Source organism: Nipponia nippon, unplaced genomic scaffold (genome assembly GCF_047370975.1).
Source record: "Nipponia nippon isolate SJK-2023a ecotype South Korea unplaced genomic scaffold, ASM4737097v1 scaffold_27, whole genome shotgun sequence".
Lineage (NCBI taxonomy): Eukaryota > Metazoa > Chordata > Aves > Pelecaniformes > Threskiornithidae > Nipponia > Nipponia nippon.
Window position 1 is genome coordinate 4,287,005 of NW_028262344.1, and position 13,349 is coordinate 4,300,353.

The 13,349-nt window shown below is 66.2% G+C and overlaps 2 protein-coding genes across 5 annotated transcripts; one reads left to right on the top strand and one right to left on the bottom strand.

The window, feature by feature from the left end:
• The first annotated feature begins 55 nt into the window (after positions 1–55).
• LOC104022624 (oxaloacetate tautomerase FAHD2A, mitochondrial) lies at positions 56–2,537 on the top strand. The gene is made up of 8 exons (XM_087762818.1): positions 56–136; positions 984–1,172; positions 1,243–1,459; positions 1,531–1,590; positions 1,670–1,832; positions 2,011–2,119; positions 2,201–2,288; positions 2,403–2,537. Exons 2-8 carry the CDS (start codon positions 988–990, stop codon positions 2,463–2,465), a joined length of 885 nt encoding a protein of 294 aa, XP_087618944.1. The 5' UTR covers positions 56–136; positions 984–987; the 3' UTR covers positions 2,466–2,537.
• On the bottom strand, positions 2,510–13,349 carry LOC104022622 (glycerol-3-phosphate acyltransferase 2, mitochondrial). 4 transcript variants are annotated; one of them, XM_087762760.1, is made up of 20 exons: positions 13,312–13,349; positions 10,238–10,362; positions 9,907–10,020; positions 9,595–9,668; positions 8,227–8,337; positions 7,602–7,730; positions 6,558–6,657; positions 6,338–6,474; positions 6,079–6,178; positions 5,705–5,911; positions 5,483–5,593; positions 5,109–5,194; positions 4,068–5,017; positions 3,853–4,001; positions 3,665–3,742; positions 3,387–3,515; positions 3,190–3,310; positions 2,953–3,006; positions 2,772–2,827; positions 2,581–2,697 (listed from the first exon to the last, which is right to left on the bottom strand). In XM_087762760.1, exons 3-20 carry the CDS (start codon positions 10,018–10,020, stop codon positions 2,581–2,583), a joined length of 2,823 nt encoding a protein of 940 aa, XP_087618886.1. In that variant the 5' UTR covers positions 10,238–10,362; positions 13,312–13,349. The 4 variants fall into 4 exon arrangements, with proteins under 4 accessions (XP_087618885.1, XP_087618883.1, XP_087618886.1 ...); XM_087762759.1 differs by lacking the exon at positions 2,772–2,827 and having other exon boundaries at positions 2,510–2,697; XM_087762757.1 differs by having other exon boundaries at positions 2,510–2,697; positions 3,190–3,515.

The following is a 13,349-nucleotide window of genomic DNA, read 5'->3' on the forward strand; positions in this document are numbered from 1 at the left end:
CGACGCGGCCCCGCCTTCGCCGCCCTCGCATTGGTCGGGAGGGAGGGGCGGGGACTCGGCGCGGGGCGGGGGGACACCTTCACGCGGGTGCCGCGGGGTCGGCGCGTGCCGAGAGAGGGGTGACGCGGCGCGTGACGTAGGTGGCACCGGGATCCCCCATGGGCCCTCCCCGGGATCGGGGAATCCCCTGGGATTTGGGGGGGGGGGGGGGGAGGAATCCCCTGGGATCGGGGGGATCCCTGGGATGGGGGGGATCCTCGGGACCAAGGGAGTCCCTGGCGCTGGGCTGAGCGGGACATCCTCTGGGACTGGAGCAGTGCGGGACCGGGGGGAGCCTTGGGATCGGGGCTGTGTGGGATCGGGGGGGGGGGGGGGAATCCCCCAGGATTGGGGCTGTGTGGGGTCAGGGGGAGGGATCCCCCAGGGCTGGGGTTGTGCGGGATCGGGGGGATCCCTGGGATCGGGGCTGCGCGGGGTGGCGGGGATCCCGCAGGATCGGGGCTGTGTGGGATCAGGTGATCTGCTCCCCCTCCTCCGGTGTGCTGGGAGATCCCATCTCTCCCCTGGATCCGGCCCATGCTGGGACCCATTCCCTGCCCTGGGAGGGTTTCGCTGCCGTACTGGGGATCTGCTCTGTGCTGGGATCTGCCCCCCGGGGAGGGATCCACTGCCCCCAGCCTTTCCTTACTAGGGCCCGATCCCCTCTCCCCTCCCAATCTGTCCCACGCTGGGATCTGCCCCCCGCCGGGGGAATCTACTCTGCCTCCACCGGGGACCCTGGTGCTGGGATCTCCCTTCCCTCCAGGATCCCTCGGGTGCCGGGATCCGCCCCTTCCCCACGGCAGGGTGCCAGCCCCCCGGGATCCCCCCGCGCCGGGGGTCAAAGTCCCCGGCCCCCACGCACACCCCAGGGCGGGGGCCACGGCCGGTGCCGGGATCCACCGGGGGCAGGATCCCAAGGATCCGGTGGCCGGTGCCCGCAGGCGGATGCGGCTGGCGGGGGCCATGCGGCTGGTGCGGTTCCGGGGGCCCGGGGGGGCCGAGCCCCGGCTGGGGCTGGAGGAGGCGGCCGGGGGGAGCCTGGTGGACCTGAGCGCGGCGGAGCCGGCGCTGCCCCGCTCCATGCGCGCCTTCCTGGAGAGCGGCCAGGGCGGCCTGGCCCTCGCCCGAAGGTGGGTGCCCCTACGCCGGCGGCCGCGGCGCGGGACACGGCCCCGGCGCTGAGCCCCGCCGGCCCCGCAGGGCGCTGGAGTCGGGGCGGCACCGGCTGCCGCGGGGGACGGCACGGCTGCTGGCGCCCATCGGGGACCCGGAGAAGGTGATCTGCGTGGGGCTCAACTACCGCGACCACTGCCTGGAGCAGGACGTGAAGATCCCCAAGGAGCCCATCATCTTCAGCAAGTTCCCCAGCGCCATCATCGGGCCCTTCGATGACATCATACACCCCGAGGAGAGCAGCGTGAGTACCCCCGCGCCGTGCCCCCCGCGCCGTGGGGTGCGGCCCCTCCAAGCCCCCGTCTTCTCCCGCAGGAGGTGGACTGGGAGGTGGAGCTGGCCGCCGTCATCGGGAAGAAGGGGAAGCACATCGAGGTACCCCGCCCTGCCCCTCCTCCTCTCGGGGCTCCCCCGGGCTAAGTGAGACCCCGTTGTCACCCCCCTCCACCCCAAGGAGTCGGCGGCGCTGGACCACGTCGTGGGCTTCACGGTGGCCAACGACGTCAGCGCCCGGGACTGGCAGATGAAGAGGAATGGGAGGCAGTGGCTGCTGGGGAAAACCTTCGACACCTTCTGTCCCCTGGGGCCGGCTCTTGTCACCAAGGATGCGGTGGCAGGTGGGGACAGGACGGGGACAGGACAGGGACTCTCCTGGCTAATGCAGGAGGCAGCGGGCGCTAAATTTGCCCAAAAGCATCCACCTTTTCCTGCGGTGGGGGGTTCCCGGCAGCGGGGATCCCGCGGCGCTGTCCCCATGTCCCCTCCCAGGGTGACGCGTCCCCTCTGTCCCCGCAGATGTCCACAACCTCGGCATCCGCTGCAGCGTGAACGGGCAGGTGATGCAGGACAGCAGCACCAGCCAGCTCATCTTCAGGCTGCCCAAACTCATCGCCTGGGTCTCCCGGTAGGTGCTGGCGGCACCAGCACCGTTCCCCAGGGGCTCAGGGGGTGACGGCTGTCACCGCCTGTGTCTCCCTCGCCCCAGGTTTGTCACGCTGGTCCCCGGGGACATCCTTCTGACAGGAACCCCTCCTGGCGTGGGGGCCTTTCGGAAGCCCCCCGTGTTCCTTAAGGTGAGGGAAGGGGGGGGGGCTGGAAATAGGGTTGGGGGTGGCAGAGCGGGGACATACAGGACCCCGCGGGGGACAAGGCGACGGGGGCTGCCAGCGTCCCCCTGCCCCTCGCAGAGAGGAGACGAGGTGCGGTGCGAGATCGAGGAGCTGGGCGCCATCTGCAACAAGGTGGTGTGAAGAGGGAGACGCCAAATCTCGCCCCGATGCGCCTGCCTTCCCCTTCAATAAACGCACGAGGCCGGTCGGGTACCTGCTCCCAGGTTTATCGGCACCACGGCGGCCGCGCCGGCGCCTACGGCTGGGTGAACTGCTGGATGAAGGCTTCCAGCTTCTCCTGGCTGGCGCGGGAGCGGAAAGGCTGGGCGAGGTGGAGCAGGGGGCCGGCGGGGGTCCGCACCTCCTCCAGCACCTGGGGAGGGAGAGGAGCGTCGCGGCGCAGTAGTTCAAGGTCAGGGGGGCCGGCGGAGCCTCGGGGGTGCTTACCCCCATCTCCTTGAAGGTCTGCAGGGAGCTCAGGGCCAGGCTCCTGTTGGGGGGCTCTGGAGGGAGAGAAATCCCCGAGGGAGCACCCGCATCCCACCCTCCGGGCACCCCTGGCCCGGCTTTTGGGGGTGCTGACCCCAAAGCGGGAGCGAGGCCCTGTCCACCCCCCACCCTGACTCACCGAAACCATCCTCCTCGGCCAGGAACTGCAGCAGCGACTCCACGCAGGCAGCCTCTGGGGTTGGGGAGACAGGAGGGGGTCAAACCCCAGCTCCCAGGGGGGCACAGCCCTGCTCTGGTCCTGGTGTGGAGCCAGGGCTGCCAGGCAGCTTCGGCTGTGCCTCAGTTTCCCCAAGAGCCAAGCCAAGCGGGGCTGGTGGGGTCGGAGAAGCGGTTGCTCAGGCGCAGGGGGTCGTACCGGGCTGGGGCCAGCTGGGTCGGTCCAGGAAAGCCGCGGCTCTGGCGTAGGTCCTCAGCACAGGGCTCAGGAGCCGGCAGAGGAAGAGGAGGAAGCCGGGCGAGCCCTGGGGCTCCCTGAGCTGGATGGGGGAAGCCAGAGTTTGGGGAGACCGTCCTCACCCTGCCACGGGGGCAGCCGGGGGACACCCTGTGTACCTTGAAGCAGCGCTTGGGGACCTCGACCTCGCTGTCACTGTCGCTGTCGGTGAAGTCCATCCCTGTCCAGGGCTGTCGCTTGCAGAAGGGCCGCGGGGCCAAGTCGCAGACCCAGCGCTCGCTCTCTGGCTGCGGGGACAAGCCGGGAGCAGGGACCTTCGATGCCGCCCCGCAGGGACCCCGGTTCCTCATCCCCTTCCCAGCCAGGGCCGGAGGGTGCAGGAAGGGCTGAGCCACCCATCCGCGGCGCGGGGAGGGGGTCCTGGCAGGGCACCCACCTCTTCGGCCTCCAGCAGCCCGCAGAGAAGGAGCTTGTCCACAATGTCCTGGCTCCGGCAGTCCAGGGGCTGGCAGGGCTGAGGAAGAGGAGGCAAGGGGCTGGCAGGGAGCTGGATGACCCCACGGGCAGCAGTGACAGGCCACTTCCACACAATGGCAGTGCCACCCCGCGCCGCCAGCCCCTCACCTGGAACCCCAGCAGGTTTGGGGGCAGCAGCCGGAGCAGCTCCAGGGTCTTGCGGTGCAGCTCGTCCTGGCTGAGCACGATGCCGGAGGGTCCGACGGTCGCCCCCAGGAAGGGCAGCATCTCCAGCAGCAAGGCACGGATGGCGCAGGCTGCCAGGAAAACGGTGTCACCGATTCCCCCCCGCCGTCACCGATCCCCCACGCCTCGCTCCTCACCTCCCACCGCCTCGCTGGCGAAGACGGGCAGGATGGCAGCGCTGTGCTGGCCCAGCTCCCTCAGGGCCTTCGCCGAGGCCTCGGGGACCACCAGGACGTCACCGAGGGGGGAGAGGTGGTAGAGGGTGAGGCGGGCTCCGAGCAGGACGAGGCTGTGCCGCACCAGGGCGCGGAGCTGCCCCGAGAAGCCCACGTCGCGCTGGCGCAGCAGGATCTCCTCCAGCAGCCAGGCGAAGTCCAGCATCAGCCGGGAGAGGAAGACGCCCTGGAGGAAGAGGAGGATGAGCTGGTCCCCTGCACGGCGGGGGCGGCTCTGGCAGTCTTCCTCCAAAGGAGGAGGAACCTGGACACCTCCTTGTCTCACCTCCCGGTGCTTGTGCAGCAGCAGCGCGGACGTGATCCCCACAGCCATGACGGCGGAGCAGGCAACGCCGTCTGCCAGGGAGCCAGAGGCGCTTGTTAGCCATCGGGGGATTAGCTCCCCGCCCCGAGCCCAAAGGGGAGAGAAGGCAGCGGGGGTGACATCCCAAAGGACATCACCCAGCGGGTGCCGGGCCGCTTTACCCCCCCCACCAGCCCCCGGTTGCCTACACTCTCCGTTTCCAGCCAGGGAACAGGCGCTGCCAGGCAGCCGCCAGGCAGCCGTCACCCCGCCGGCTGCATCACCGCAGCGCCCAAAAAATAACCGGTAATGGCACAGCCGCCTCCGCGCCGGCGGGAGCACGAGGGGCGACCGTGGCAGGACCAGGCGAGCGCGGCTGAGCCGCAGCCCTGCGCGGACAGGCAGACGGCGGGAGGACGGACTCCTGCCTGCCCCAGCAGACCCCTCACCGCTCAGGGAGTGCAGGCCCAGCTCGGTCACCAACATTTCCTCTTCTGCCTCCAAGCCGGCGGCCGTCGCGGGGCCAGGACCCCAAATCTCTGCTTTCTTGCCATCCAGCTGGCTGGGCCTGGAGAAAACGGGGCGAGAGGGGTGAGAAAGCAGGGCCGGGAGCAGACATCGGAGGCGAGACGCTGCCCCGAGGCTCGGCTCCCGCTTACCACGTGCCAAGGATGGTGGGCAGCAGCAGCTCCTCCAGCAGCTTCCCCTTGCAGCTCTGCCTGACGAGGCTTGTGGCCGCGAACTCCTGGGAAGGAGGACAAACGAGCCTGTGGGTGCTCGCAGCCCTCGGTCCCCAGGGGACCGAGGGCTGACTCGATCCCTTGGGTCCCCAGGGCCCACGAGCGCTGCCCCATTGCCCCAGGAACCCCCCAGCTTCCCCTAAAGGTGGGCTCACCGGATCCCCTGGAGACCACTGGATCCCCTCCAGCCACCCCAAAGCCCTCAGTCCAAGCCGCCAACATCACGGCAATAAACCCTCCAGGGCCGAGACAGATCCAGCCAGGGGCCCCGGCTGGAAACCCCGCTGCCGTACCTGTAAGGAGAAGGGCTCGGCAAAGTCCACCCGGGCACAGCCAAGGTTTCGGCGCATGGCCCGGCACGCTGCCCAGAGGCAGGCACCGAGGCCGAGGGGCTGAGCACCGTGCTGGGAAGAGAGGGGACCAAAGCGTTAATGGGGTGATGGCGGGCAAGCGCCGCTCCCCAGGGACACACCGAGCGATTTGGGTGCTGCACCCACACCGGCAAGACCTCTCACCGCTCCTTCCCGGTGCAAACCGCCAGGGACCACGTCGTAGGCGATGCCCACGGGCACCAGGAGGACGTCGGGGACGGCGCCGTCCCGCACGGCTCGGTAGACCAGGGCCAGCCACTCGCGGGCAGGGGCGGAGAGGCGCAGGGCGACGGGGGGCTCTTCCAGGAAGATGAGCAGAGGCTGTCGGCTCCTCAGCACCTCCCCGACGTACTGGTGGGGGAGACGGGGTGAGGCTGGGGGTACCGGCAGCACCCCGGGGATGCACAGCCAAAAGGCTTGGCCAGCCCGGGGTCGAGACACCCCTAGACGCCTTTGCCGAGCGCTTTCGGAGCTCGGGGGGATGTTTCATCCCTCCCAGCACCCCAGGCTGGACCTACCGCGGCCAGGACAGCCCCCGGGAGCCCTTCGTCCCGGTCGCTCGGTGTCTGCTCCACCCTCGAAGGCAGGAAAATCCCTCCCAGGCGGCCGAGCAAGGCTCTGCAGGGGAAAGAAGACACCACCGTCACCCACCTTGCACAGGGTCACGTCCCCCTTGCTCCCCATGCCGGCCCAGGGGCTTTGTAAGCGCAATTCCCTCTTCCATATGCAGGGAGCTGGCCACCTGCCAGGCTCCAGCGGGCATCTGCCGTGCCTTACCGGAGGTGAGGGCTGCAGGGCTGGCCGCCCACCGTCACCCTGGGCACTCCCAGCCCCTGGGAGAAGAGGAGGAAGGACAGGAGCAGCCCATCCAGCTGGGATTTGTGCGTCGAGAGGAAAACCAGCGGCACGCCGGGCTGCAAGGAAGGCGGCCAGGGTTCAGCGCCCGCTGTGCTGATGGCGAGGCGCGGGGCCGAGCGCACCTCGCTGGGCTCCCTACCGTCCTGGCGGCCTGCAGCACCATCTCCAGCTGCCCTCGGTGGAGCTGCACGCTGAGGAAGAGGCGGTTCAGGAGCCTGAGCAGGGCCCAGCTGCACAGCCTGCAGGAAAACAAGCAAGTGAGCAACCCCGCAGGGGCCGTGGCTGCCCCCAAGCCCCCCCCCCGAGACCTTACCCAGGCCACCCCTCCCTGCCTCAGTTTCCCCATCCAGGCAGCAAAGGGGGTTGCATGGGACAGCTCAACTCGAAATGTCACTTCTCAGCTCCCGTAAAGCAAATAAACAGCTTTATTATAAATTAAGTTAAAACATTAAAGGCTGGATGTGACAAGACCACCCCCTTCTCCCCCCCAGCAACAAAAGCTGAAGTCAATTACCCCTCCATCTCCCCGTCCTCCCGCACGCTGTTTACGGGAAGGATCCGAAGGCTTTTATCCCCTGGGTAATTTCTTCCCTTTAAATACTTCAGACTGCTCAGAGGGTTCTTTTATTACAGCTCAATCAGACAAGCAATTAGGCTACAATGCAACCTTTAATTGCCAATTTCTCAATGACAGGAGGAAAAAAAGAAGAGAGGAGAGAGAGAAAAGAAAAGTTCCCTTTTGCTTTGCTTTGATTTCCATCCTCCCAGTGGTTTTTTTTCTCCCCCCTCCCTCCCTTCTCCACTCCGGTGTCAGATTCCAGCTCCTTGGAAGAAATTGGGGGAAATATCCCCAGGGAGCTGCGCGGGACCCCAGGGGCTGCCTGTCCTGCCGGTGTAGCCCTGGGCAACCTGCACACGCATCCCCCAAAGGATCCATGTACGTCCCCCAAAGGATCCCCGTGTGTCCCCCCAAAGGCTGGCTCGTGGGAGCGAGGCACCGAGCCACCGCTGAAAGCCCATCCGAAGGGGCTTAACGCACAAGTTAAGAGCATGAGAGACCTGGAGTGGAGGAGAGGGACTGGGAATGCCCCAGCCAGGAACCGGGACCCCTCCAGGAGGAGGTGGGAGATGCCCATGAAGGGGGATCCGCACCCACAACCCTCCCCGGAGAGGGAGCGCAGACCTCAGCATGAGAAGGGAGAGCGGGGCCTGGATTTCGGCCAGGATCTGGAGTGCTTTCTCCTTCCACCGCCGGTGGGACTCGCCGTCCCCTCTCGAGCCACGGGTCTGGCCGGTAGCGACATCCCGTACCCTGTGGAGAGGGGACGGAGAGGAGGTGGGAAGCAGGAGGCAGAGCAAGGGCTTGAAAAGCATTCTGCGTTACAGTAATTACAATGTACCGGCTGCGGCCTCATGCTGTGTAATTAGCGATGACAACGAATTAGGTGACAGTTGCCTGACAAGGCCACGACACCCCAGACACCATGTGCTCCGGACCAGGCGAGACCGGGAGAGCCTCAGCAGAGCCTGGAGAGCCGGTTCCCCACCGAACCGGGGCACCAAACCCCCTCTGGGGGTGCTGAGCCCGGGCGGAGCGGCTGCAAAGCCCCTTCCTCGGGGGGAGCTTGTGGGAAGGGCGCAGCAGCGAGCAGGAGCTGGCGCGTTTCTTTCCGCCGGGAGCCAGCAAGCGCATCCCTCGCTCCGGCGACCGCATGGGATCCCGCAGGACTGGGGGATGAGGCTGCAGGAGCCGGGTCCTGCCAGAGGTGAAGGTGACCCAGGGAGCCCCTCGGGCTGCTCCCACCTACCTCTTGCTGCGGCAGATCCTCGCCGGGAGGTCTCCGGGGGTGTCAGCAGGAATCTTCCAGTCCCAGACAGCGAGGAAACCACAGACCCTTCGGACCAGCCAGCCCCGGTACCTGGGCAGGGAGGGAGACAGTCCTGGTGGTTAGGGGCTTTCCCAGGGTGCTCGGCCTCCCTCAAACCAGCTGTTGGCAAGAATTTGAGATTTTTCTCCCTGTTTTACAGCTGGGAAAATGGAGGCACCAGCAGGGTGATGCTCCCGGCCACCCCGGTCCTCACAGCATCGCTCCTCACGTGAGGAGGAAACCTGAAATTGCTAAAAACATGCAGAGGATGCTGCAGAGGTCCCAAATCGGGTACTTTCCCAAATCTGCCCCCAGATCAGAGCTAGGCAGCACCTGAAAGGGACACAAGTGAGGTTTTAGATATCACAGAGCGTGCGGCAACCCAGCGAAAGGGCTGCAGGTGGCTGGCGAGAGACACGGGAGCTTCAGACCTTCGTCTTTCTGCTTGTGCTCTCAGCCACCCATCACCGGGCTCTTTTTAGCCATCCCGCAACTCCCGAGTCGCTGCGAGTGGAGATGAATTATTCAAATAGTTTGAAAGCTGGAGCTGGGATATTTCAAGCTGAATGGAGTATAATGACCCGATTTGGAAAAATACAGCGCAAAATTGCTAAGCCACCAGGGACCGCTCTGAAAGGGGAGAGGAACCGAAGGAGTCCAGCACCTCCGGAACAAAAAATATAGCAGGCATTTGGCAAGGAAAGGGGTCGAGGGCTCCACGTCAGCTCCTCGGCCGGAGGAAAAGGCTGGTTGACACCAGCTGGAGGTCTGGAGTTAGGGCCCATGGGGAGGAGGAAGAGCAGGAGGGGTTGGGGAAGAGGCCGTTTCGCCTTTCCCCGGGGGCCGGGAGCCGGGCTCGCTCCAAGCGCTGCGTGCGTGAGCTTGTCCTTGTGCCGAAGCCAGAGAGGAGAAGGAGAACGCCCCCAGCCCCCCCGCCAAGCTCTTCCCAACAGCAGCAAGATACCAAGCTTTGTTTAAAAAAAAGAAACAACCCCAAATCCTCAACTCTGTGGCCGACTTCTCCTCCCAGCCTGAGTGTGACAGTAGCCAGAGGAACAGACCGAGCCCTCTCCTCTCTGCTGGTATTAACGCTCTGCGCCCGGAGACGCGGCTTCCAGCCTCTCAAAATATAATTAACGTAACTCCTTCTTGGACTAATTAGGGAGCAAGGATGATGGAGAGGTGTCCCCATGCTTCTGCAGCCGGGGAAGGGATTTCCACAGGGATTCAGACAAAAGGGAGAATAAAACCTGGGAAAAAACATGGTTTGCCCAGGGTTCCCCGGCACAGAGCTTGTTCCGGCCTCACCGTGTGTCCTCCTCCGTCACTCGGATGGCATTGCGGAAGCCGAGGGAGGAGAGCTGCTTGTGGTAGAAGCCATCCTGGAAGGAGAAAGCGGGGTCAGCTCTTACGGCAGCAGCAGGTCTGCCTTTGAAGGAGGACAGCTCGGAGAGGTGGGGAGGCTTTGGCTGTGCCGGCCCCGCTCCAGCCCCCAGCCCTCCCGCCGGGCACACGGGACCCTTCGGATGGGCCTCGTCCCCTTCGCCAGCATCCTGGGATCCCAAATTCCCTTCCCAGCCAGCTCTGCAAAGCCCAGAGCTTCCAGGGCCACGCTCTTACCCAGCTCTTCGGGGTGCAGGTCTGGCAGCAGTGCCCCGAGAACGGACGGTACTTGCCCAGAAAAGGGATGAAGATTTCCAGTTGCTGCCCCGAATCACAGACCCAGGTTTTCATCTGAGGAGGGAAAGAAAGACAGCGAGGAGGGAGGGATGGCACAAACCCTGGAAATACCAGATGTCGGTGGACGCGCCCCGAAACGCACTCGCGCTGCGGGGAAAAGTCCCGTTACTGGGCTTACTGGGGAGAAATAAAGCAAATTTATCTGGGATCGAAGGGGCAGCCACAAAGGGGAGACTCAAGCTGGTTTCCCCTCCGAGGGGACGGTGCCCACCTCTCCAGCCAAGGAGTCGCCTTCGTTTCTCCGCCGCTGTCACCGGAGGAGCGTGGGACCCGGATCCGCACCCCGAGGGGCTCGGGCAGCGGGTTCTGCGCAGGGGCGAGCTCTCGGAGACGCCTCTGGGGAGACACAGGCAAGGGGGGTCAGCGACAGCCGGGGGACACGCGGGGAGACCCCAGACCCCTCGTCCCCATCCCGCCTGCAGCGACCGGGAGACCCCCCCGCCACCATAACTAGAGCCGTGGGGCAAGGGGGTGACGCAGGATGGGACCCGCAGGGTGCTGGGGGGGAGGCGCCGAGCCCCTCTCCCCATGTCAGGCCTTTGCGGGGACGGGACCTGCTCCTCGGCGGGGAAATGGATGGTTGGTAGCACAAAAAGAGAGGGGAAAAAATAAAAAAAATACCAACCCAGCAGCCAACACGCCAAAAGCCCTCGGGAAAAGAATTTATTCTTCATAATCGAGCTCCGGTGCTGCCACAATTGACTTTTCCCTCCCACACCCTCCTCCCCTCGGCAAGGAGATGCCAATCTGTACCCAAAAACCCCGCAGCGCCCGTGCAGCCTGCCCGAAACGCCCAGATCCCGACCCGCGGCATCGCCCACCGGCGCTGGGAGCGGGGCTGCTTGTGCGAGGGACCCCCGCGAGGCATCAGGGGCTTTTAAATCGCGTCGACCCCTTCCCGTTCTTGTGGGGTCGTTTTAAGGAATGTTATTCCCCCCAAAAAAAGAGAGGAGGGAGGAAAACAAAAATAATCTGGTTTTAAAAAGTTGCTGGGGGGCGTAAAGGAAAGGGAGGATGGAGAGAAGGTTTGGGACCCGCCGGGAACCCCCCAGCACGAAGCTGCAGCCGGGTTCCCCGGGGGTGCTGGCGGTGCCCGGGGATCGGAGCGTCCCCTCGGCGCCCGTCCCTGTCCCCAGGGAGTCGCCCACCGCCGGGACGCGCCGCCGCGGGTGGGGGGACGGCGCTGGCAGCCCCTGCTGTGGGGCCGGGGCGGGGGGACGTCCCCCAGCCGGGGGGGAGAGGCCCCGGGATGCTGGAGGGCCCTGGGGAAAAAACCAACCAGAAGACAGAAACAGACAGAAAGTCTTGGTCTGGACGGTTTCGGGCGCTGGGGGGGCTGCTGGTGGAGCGACACCCCCGGGGGCCCACGGGCCCTGTAGGGCCTTAGGCAGGGGGGTAACACACCCCACAGCCCCTATAGAGCCCTGGGGGGGGGGTAACACACCCCACAGCCCCTATAGAGCCCTGGGGGGGGGGTAACACACCCCACAGCCCCTATAGAGCCCTGGGAGGGGGGTAACACACCCCACAGCCCCTATAGAGCCCTGGGGGGGGGTAACACACCCCACAGCCCCTATAGAGCCCTGGGGGGGGGGGAAGACACCCCACAGCCCCTATAGAGCCCTGGGGGGGGGGTAACACACCCCACAGCCCCTATAGAGCCCTGGGGGGGGTAACACACCCCACAGCCCCTATAGAGCCCTGGGGGGGTAACACACCCCACAGCCCCTATAGAGCCCTGGGGGGGGTAACACACCCCACAGCCCCTATAGAGCCCTGGGAGGGGGGTAACCCCCCCCCCCGCCCCTATAGAGCCCGGGGGGGGGGGTAACACACCCCACAGCCCCTATAGAGCCCTGGGGGGGGGGGTAACACACCCCACAGCCCCTATAGAGCCCTGGGGGGGGTAACACACCCCACAGCCCCTATAGAGCCCTGGGGGGGTAACACACCCCACAGCCCCTATAGAGCCCTGGGGGGGTAACACACCCCACAGCCCCTATAGAGCCCTGGGGGGGGGTAACACACCCCACAGCCCCTATAGAGCCCTGGGGGGGGTAACACACCCCACAGCCCCTATAGAGCCCTGGGGGGGGTAACACACCCCACAGCCCCTATAGAGCCCTGGGGGGGGTAACACACCCCACAGCCCCTATAGAGCCCTGGGGGGGGGTAACACACCCCACAGCCCCTATAGAGCCCTGGGGGGGGTAACACACCCCACAGCCCCTATAGAGCCCTGGGAGGGGGTAACACACCCCACAGCCCCTATAGAGCCCTGGGAGGGGGTAACACACCCCACAGCCCCTATAGAGCCCTGGGGGGGTAACACACCCCACAGCCCCTATAGAGCCCTGGGGGGGGGTAACACACCCCACAGCCCCTATAGAGCCCTGGGGGGGTAACACACCCCACAGCCCCTATAGAGCCCTGGGAGGGGGTAACACACCCCACAGCCCCTATAGAGCCTGGGAGGGGGTAACACACCCCACAGCCCCTATAGAGCCCTGGGGGGGGTAACACACCCCACAGCCCCTATAGAGCCCTGGGAGGGGGGTAACACACCCCACAGCCCCTATAGAGCCCTGGGAGGGGGGTAACACACCCCACAGCCCCTATAGAGCCTGGGAGGGGGGTAACACACCCCACAGCCCCTATAGAGCCCTGGGGGGGGGGGTAACACACCCCACAGCCCCTATAGAGCCCTGGGAGGGGGGTAACACACCCCACAGCCCCTATAGAGCCCTGGGGGGGGGGTAACACACCCCACAGCCCCTATAGAGCCCTGAGAGGGGGGTAACACCCCACACAGGCCCCAGACCCCCTACAGAGCCTCGGTAGGGGGTAACAGAGCCCCCCGCCCCCACGGAGCCCCGCCGCCCGCTCCCGCCGCTCTCACCCGCCGCAGGCCCGGCCGCTGCGGCCCGCTCCGCCCCGGGGGAGCCCGGCCCTGAGGGGCGGCGGGGGCCGGGCCGGGCAGCGCCGGGGTCCTTCGTCCCCAGCCCTGGCACCCCCTCGGTCCCCGTCACCCCCAGGGACATCAGCCCCAGCCCCGGTCCCCAGCCCCATCGCCCCTGCGGACATCAGCCCCAGCCCCAAACCCCATCCCGGGGTCCCAGCCCCTTCCCAGGTCCCCACCGCCCCCAGGGCCATCACCCCCATCCTTGGTCCCCATCCCTGTCACCCCCAGGGCCATCACCCCTCAAAACCTCCGGCAGGGAACTGGGGGAGCCGAAATGGGCTGAATCTGCCCGAAAACACCCCAAAAAAGGCAACGTTTTTCACCTGCCTGCTGGGGCTGATGCTCTCACCCACCCGGGGGC